The 7003-nt window shown below is 42.7% G+C and overlaps 1 protein-coding gene across 1 annotated transcript in view; it reads left to right on the top strand.

Moving 5' to 3' along the window:
* The first annotated feature begins 2530 nt into the window (after window positions 1–2530).
* The window catches only part of Znrf3 (zinc and ring finger 3), a 59347-nt gene continuing 54874 nt past the window's right edge, over window positions 2531–7003 (top strand). The window contains exon 1 of the mRNA XM_015500220.2: window positions 2531–2952. Coding sequence (XP_015355706.1) covers window positions 2827–2952 — 126 coding nt within the window. The 5' untranslated portion in view covers window positions 2531–2826. The remainder of the gene's footprint in view (window positions 2953–7003) is intronic.

Here is a 7003-nt window from a genome sequence, read left to right as displayed (position 1 = left end):
AACTCATATAAAATGCATTTTAACCATTTTGAAGTATATAATTCAGTGGCATTTAGCGTGTTCACAGTGTTGTGCAACCATTACCACCAAGTTGTTCAGGAACATTTTTATCACCCCCAAGAGGAAACTCTATACCTATTAAGCAGTCACTCCCATTTTCTCCTTCCATAGCAACCACAAGTCTGCTTTCTATTTCTGTGATCTTCCCTGTTCTGAACATTTTATACAAGTAGATTTTACATGATATGTGGCCCTGTGTGCCAGGTTTATTTCCTTAGTAGAGTTTTGATAAAGATACAATGTCTTAGGACTGGATGATACCTCTGCTCCTCCAAAGCAGTTCTTCATCATCAATCAAACCACATAAATGTCTAAGTAACAAAAAGCAATCATCTATCTGGAGACCTCTAAGTTAACGTGGCCAGGTTAGAACTATCATGGAATGTAGTGGAAAAGGGTCAGAAGTGTGGTTGCCATTGCTGTTGACCTGGGATTTCAGAAAGCTGGTTTGAGCCAACACTCAAATCTTTTCTTGGAAGTCATCCTCACACATCCCCTTTCTAGTTGGAGGTCTCGGCATTCAGGCTACTCATCATTAATAACTGTAGATCATTCCAGAGTGGGTAGGCCCTGCAGGGGCACCCTGGGGAAAAGATCTCACAGTTCCACTGTTCTGTAGAGCCCTGAGCCTGAAGCTCAAACAAAAATTGGATATTCCAGGGCTCTCTATCTCTTGAATTCCCAGAGGATACAGTACTCAATCACTATAGAATTGGTGGCAATTCGTGGCCCCTTCCACTCCGTGCTCAGCAACAGAAACCCCTCACTTGCTCTGTGGGCTTATGCAACCATTTCCTCATTATTCAATGAAATTCAGATTCCAAGGATCTCAAATCTGGGAGCTGCACCCTGTTTGTACCATTCACCGCCCAAAGGTGTGTCTTTCACCCATCTGCCTAAATGGCAATGCATCATCTTCTACCTAAAAATCTGTAATAAGAACCTATGATACTATCTTGGTGTTCCAGACAAGCTTCTAATTTTTGAGAATTTCTCTTTGCCTTCTTGGTGTAGACTTTGGCCCGTCTGTTGATCAGGCTGGTCTCATTCTTCCCCCTACCATCATCTCTTACCAGCTCTTCCAGGGCTTGGAATGATGGCCCTGATTGGTCCCATTCTTCCTTTGAAGCTCATTTGAGGCTCAGCAGCTGTGCAAAGCTTTCCCAAACATTCTAGCAACCTTTGTTGCCTGCTATAATTCCCTGTTGCACTCAAATACAGCTGGAAACATTTTTTTTCCTAAAGATTTTCTGTCTTCCTCCCTCTCTCAGTCAGATGGCCTGCTCTCAGAGGAAGGGATCACGAAGTAAGCAGGTAGCATGGGAAGGTATTCAACTATGAATCTGAGTGACAGGTTATACCTCTAGGTCTGCCACTTCATAGCTGTGTTGTCTTGGAAAAGCCACTAAACTTAAACTTCTGTTCTCATCTGTAAAAAAACAAGTGGGGGTAAGGTGGATGTATTGGTTTCCTGTATGCTGCTATAACAAGTTATTACAAATTAAATGGCTTAAAGCAGTACCATTGTATTCTCTTATAGTTCTAGAGGTCAGAAGTCCACAATGGGTCTGCAGGGCTGTGTTCCTTCTGGAAGCTGTAGGGGAAAATCTGTTTTTTTCAGTTCCTGGAGACTGCCTGCTTTCCTTGAATATTGTCCCTCTTCTGCATCAGAGCACATCACTCCAACCTCTGCTTTTGTGTATCCTCTTTTCCCGACTCGATTCCTCCCCTCCCCTCCCCTCCCCTCCCCTCTCCTCACTCTCTCCTCCCTCTTTCCCTTTTAAGGACCCTTTTGATATATCGGGCCCACCTGAATAATCTAGACAGCCTTCCCTTCTCAAACTGAATCATATCCGGAAACTGTCTTTTGTTGGGTAAGGTAATTTATTCAGAGGTTCTGGAGATTAGGACATAATATTTGTCTTTAAGGGCCCTTATTCTGTCTTAGGTCTCCTGTGTCTCTCACTTGCCACAAATCAAAAGACGGATTTTTTCCGTATGCAAGAACTTACTTAGCACACGCTGCTAGTTCATCAGCTCCTTGATATGTTTATCCATGAGGATTTTTCTCTTTGCATGTTGTTGGTTAAGGTTCTAGGATCTGATACAACTCAGTGATAGAACTGTGACCACATATCTTAGAATTGCCGTTTTTCAGGCTTTTATGTGAGAAAGTTTGTTGATGCTCTTCTGCCAATCTTCGATTTTGTGCTTTGCAAAATTTGAAAAGACTAAACTAATTTCCACTAACCCAGGAGAGTTTTTAAACATTCTGCTAATTATACTGGTGATTCTGCCATGTTTCTGGTTCTCTCTCCATAAAGTCCTGGATGTGTCTCTTGCTTAAGTTGAAGTATATGTGTTTTTAAGGTTTAGGAGCCAAACGGTCTTGGATAATAACCTAGCAAGTCTCATTTATAATTGCTACTTAATGTTAAATTTATGGTATTTCATAGCGATTTAGGTTGGCACTTACATGGGAGTTATACTGTTTTCTTTTTCCTACCTCCTATCAGGTGGTTTCCACCTTGAATGACCACTACTTACAAAGCAGAAGGAAAGCATCCATAAAATATATTTATAGTGGGTCTGTTATGTTCTCCCCAGCACATAGATCAATGTACTGAAATAGGATTACCCCTGGGTTGAAAAACTGTCCCCTGTCTTAAAGTTTTGAGTTTCAAGGTTACATTTGGCTGGAATCTGAGAAATGTACGATGTGAGTCAAACTGGCCTGTTGAAATTTTCTTTCCCTTTTGTCTCTAGATGCACCCACTGGGCCTGTGTAATAACAATGATGAAGAGGACTTGTATGAGTATGGCTGGGTAGGAGTGGTGAAGCTGGAACAGCCAGAATTGGACCCCAAACCATGCCTCACTGTCCTGGGCAAGGTAAGTACCAGGCCCTCTGAATTGCTGCCATTCTGGTTGGTGTTTTCCACTCATTTCCCTAGGTTTTTAAGTAGTTGGTTAGAGAGAATAGTCAAGCTGGCACAGCGCCTCTCCTGGTGAAGTTTTGTGTTGAGGATTCAGACAGATCTTAAGGCAACCCACCACAGTGCTTACAAACTTGGGCTTGGAAAGCAACTGCCAGCCTCAGAGACAGCTCTTACCCCTTGTGTTCATGTGCAAGTTGCTTCCCCTCAAGGAGTCTGTTTCTCATCTGTAAAATGACAAATGAGAAATAATAGAAATTAGCAATAATAGAAATTGAGAATAGAAATTGGCAATACTATGTCTTACAACACGGGGACCAAATATTTCAGAATCCTAAGATGGTGGGGGGGTTAAAAAGGTATTAAGGTGCATATAGTTTCTATTAAATAACCTCCAGGGGATCTAGGACAGCACATAGTAATCACACACATTCCTATTTGTCTAGCAAACCATTGGGATATTCACATTATGTGGGATAACTAAAATCTAAATAGTCTCATGTTAGTTCAGGGCAGGCTTTGCCTCCAAATGAGTTCAGGTCCATTAAGTTTTGCTGCCAAGTAAGTTATGGAAAAACTTTTGGGTTTTAGAGCTTTTTCGGTTTCAGAATGGCAGACAGCAATTATGGTCTTGTATTAGAACTTACCTCATAGGGTGGTTAGGAGGTGAGATGAGATGCAAATACCTCCTGTAAGAGTAAGCTCTCCAAAGACATCTGCTGCTGCTGACCATTGTCACCCATTTAGAAGTACTAAAAAAGACTTTTTAGCCAGAAGGATCAGCATTGCTTCTGATTACAGCGTAAGATAGAAATAAATCCATCCATCAGGGAACTCAGAATACAACAGGTAACTGTTTTAAAGTGGATCATTTTGTTAAAAGGAAAGGTTCAGAGAAAATTATTTGAATTTTGGTTGGAGGAAAAGTGGTGTCCCCTATGGATATTACTGCTGGACATCTCTTATGTTCTCAAAAGCTTTAGTTCTGAGTACTGTTGGGAGACAGCTGGTGGGGGAACCATCCTGGTTACTGACATCTTGGGCTCTCTTGAGAGATTTAGGCAAGAGAAGAGGTGATTTGGGTGCAGGGAACCAGAGAGGAGAGCCTTTCTCGGGTCTAAAGAAGCCCCTATCACCTGAAAGACTTTTGGCCCTGGAGACCATCACAAATCTAATTTTTTATTTTTGTGTCCCTTTTGTCTTTGGAGTAGCAACAGGGCACTTGTCAAGTTTTCCTACTTTTCATTTGATGATGTTGGTTGGGGGGCCCCTCAGGAATTGATTACCTGTTTGGTTTATAGTTCACAAAGATCAGTCAAGATGTTTTAAGTAGCTCAGGCCCTGATACTTTATCATTTAAATAGTTGACCAGAGCTGCTTAATGGTTGTAGTAGAGCAACAACCCTCTTAAGAATATTTTGGTATTTTTCTAGGAGAAATGCCAGCTACATCCACAGGTAGGAACAGAACTTGCCTTGTCGGTGTTCAGCTTTCTTCTCAAAACTGCGGCTATGTAGTGCTCAGCTCCTTCGCTTCATTTGCTCTGCTCAGCAGTGGTGGGGCTCCATCTTTATATCTGTTGTGTCTATAAATGGGTTGGAATGGGACTCACAGGGTTACCTTATTGTTCTCCCACAGTTTAGTGGTAGGGGCACTTGTTGAAATCATTCAGAGAACTCCACTATTTCTTCCTCCTCCTGGATTAGCCATCCATGGTTTTACTTGGAGAGTTTTGTATGGTTTGGGCTGCTAATCGGTGAAGCCAGAGGGAATAGAAACCTTAGACATATATTGAATCATTAAGTACTTCGAGGGTTTATTCATTCACTAAATGGTTATTGAATGCAGGACCCTAGGAGCTAAGTGTGTAGTTCTACCTGCCTGAGAGCAGCTAGCTAACCCCATGTTTCTGTTTGGAAAGGCTACAGGGTGGGAGGGAACATTGGCACACAGTTATTGCCGTTTGTCTTAGAGTTGATACCTGCATAAAATCATTAGCAAAAAAAGCTTGGTCCAGTCAAAGTAAGATGATTTCACATTTGCTTAAAATTGGTGTCCGAAGTGTGATGGGTCCGGCCTGCGCCCACCCTGTCTGTCTCTCGGTCTCTTTCTCATCTTCTTAAAATGTGGTTTTTCTCAGCTTCAGTTTCATTAAGTTTGCTGTGTTTTCTTTTTTTCTGACCTCCGAAGGGCAGGAGCAAAAGACAAGAGTTTTTAATTTACTAGGAAGGCAAAGTAATTCCTGTGAGTAGCTGAGTCCCTTTCAGACAGTATGATTTTCCTTCCAGTTCTTGGCTGAGGAGTCAGGGCAAAGAGAGGCCCAGAAGGCCAGGGAGGAGGGCTGGTGCAGCTCGCAGCAGAGTGCTTGTGGGAGGCCCTGGGATCCATCCCCAGCACTTAAAAAGTTGAGAAAAACATAGAAAGAAAGTACAACAAGGCCGGCTTGTGGGTACGCATGGAGGGACTCCTCTGGGTGGATGTTGGGACTTGTGGAAAGCCATGGAAGGGAGGCTTCTGTCAGCTGAAGCGTGCAGGCGTTCAGAAAAGTCTGGGAGAGACAGGGGAGGGCTAGACATGGCCCTTCTCTCTCACCATCACCCACCCACCCATAGAAAATGCCACAGGGTGAAACCTTGAAATAAGAGAGGAATGTCCTAAATTTAAAAAAACTTCAATGCCTCTCCAGGAGTTCAAATAAAGTTTTGTTTTAAAAGCAAAAGACATAAACTCATCACCTTGGTTTATTACCAAGTGCTTTTGAACTTCTTGGAAAAGAACACTATAAACTTATGAGAAAAATGATTTATGGTCCCCTCCTTCTAATCTTTTCGATGCAGTAGGAGGAGGCTCAGACAGTAGGATCAGCTAGGGAGGCCGATTTGGGTTGAGGGAGAGCCCCCACAGGGAAGCAGCAGGCCAGGGCGCCATGCCAGACCCTGCCTCAGACGGGCACAGGGCAAGTCTCTTAAACCTCCAGGGCTCTCTTTTTCATTTTATGTGAAGAGCCTGTACTGGGTCCCTTGCACTTTTAGTATTTTGAGCTTATAGATCATACGTAAAATCTTTCCTGGATATTCTAGTGTGGGGAGATTATAGTTACACCATTGAAAGACAGACTCTGTGGCCTGCGACAGTTTTAAGTCCTAGGTTATTAAAAGAATAAACTGACATTTCTGGACAGCTTGTATTGAAAAATAAGGGTCTCAATCATCCCCAAAGTACAGGAACCTGTGTTTAAATCCAGGCACTTTAATCCTTCAATTCAGTAAGAGTTTATTAAGCATCTTGTGGGGCTGCAAAGAATTTAGAGGGTCCACTTTAATAGCTTTGACTCCCATGACCTGTCACCTCATGGAGAATTTCATGGAAGAAAAGATGTGCAGGAGCACTTGGCCCTGATTCTGTAACTTCAGGCAGAATAAATCCTTCTCTACCTCCCGATTGGAGTGATTCCCAACAAAGGTTTTGAAATTGCATGCTTAACAGGCGTGGACTCAGCTCTTTCCATGCTTAAGAGGATAGTGTGGGGATATTAATAAAAAGACAAGGAATTTCATGTCACAGAGACCTTACATTGGCTGAGTGACCTTAGAAAGGTGACTTCAGTTCTTGGTGCCTTACTCATTTGTAAAATAGGCTAATGCTGCCTTTGTTCTTTTTGTGTGGATTCTTATGAGACGTTTGCAACACCCTTGGCTCCAAGCTTGACCACAGCGATGCCAGGTGAGAGTATGAAAGCATCATCACTTGTTGGGTGCCCTCCAAATGGCAGGAGCTTTATGTGCAGGTGCGGTGTCTCCTTGGATTATCCGACTGTGAGTTCCAGTTCATGTTCTCATGTTAGGCCAAGGAAATCAAGTCCCAGAGAGGTTCTCTACATAACCTAAGATCGAACAGCTCAGAAGAGCTGAAATAAACCCTCTGCTGCTTCACCAATGTTGGTTTCTTCTCCTTGCCTTCTTTTGTCTTGGCCAGTTTTTCTAGATAAAGGTGAGATGCATTTTAGT

This window comes from Marmota marmota, unplaced genomic scaffold (genome assembly GCF_001458135.2).
Source record: "Marmota marmota marmota unplaced genomic scaffold, marMar, whole genome shotgun sequence".
NCBI lineage: Eukaryota > Metazoa > Chordata > Mammalia > Rodentia > Sciuridae > Marmota > Marmota marmota.
Note: the sequence above shows the minus strand (reverse complement) of the source record. Positions and strands in the feature narration are given on the sequence as shown.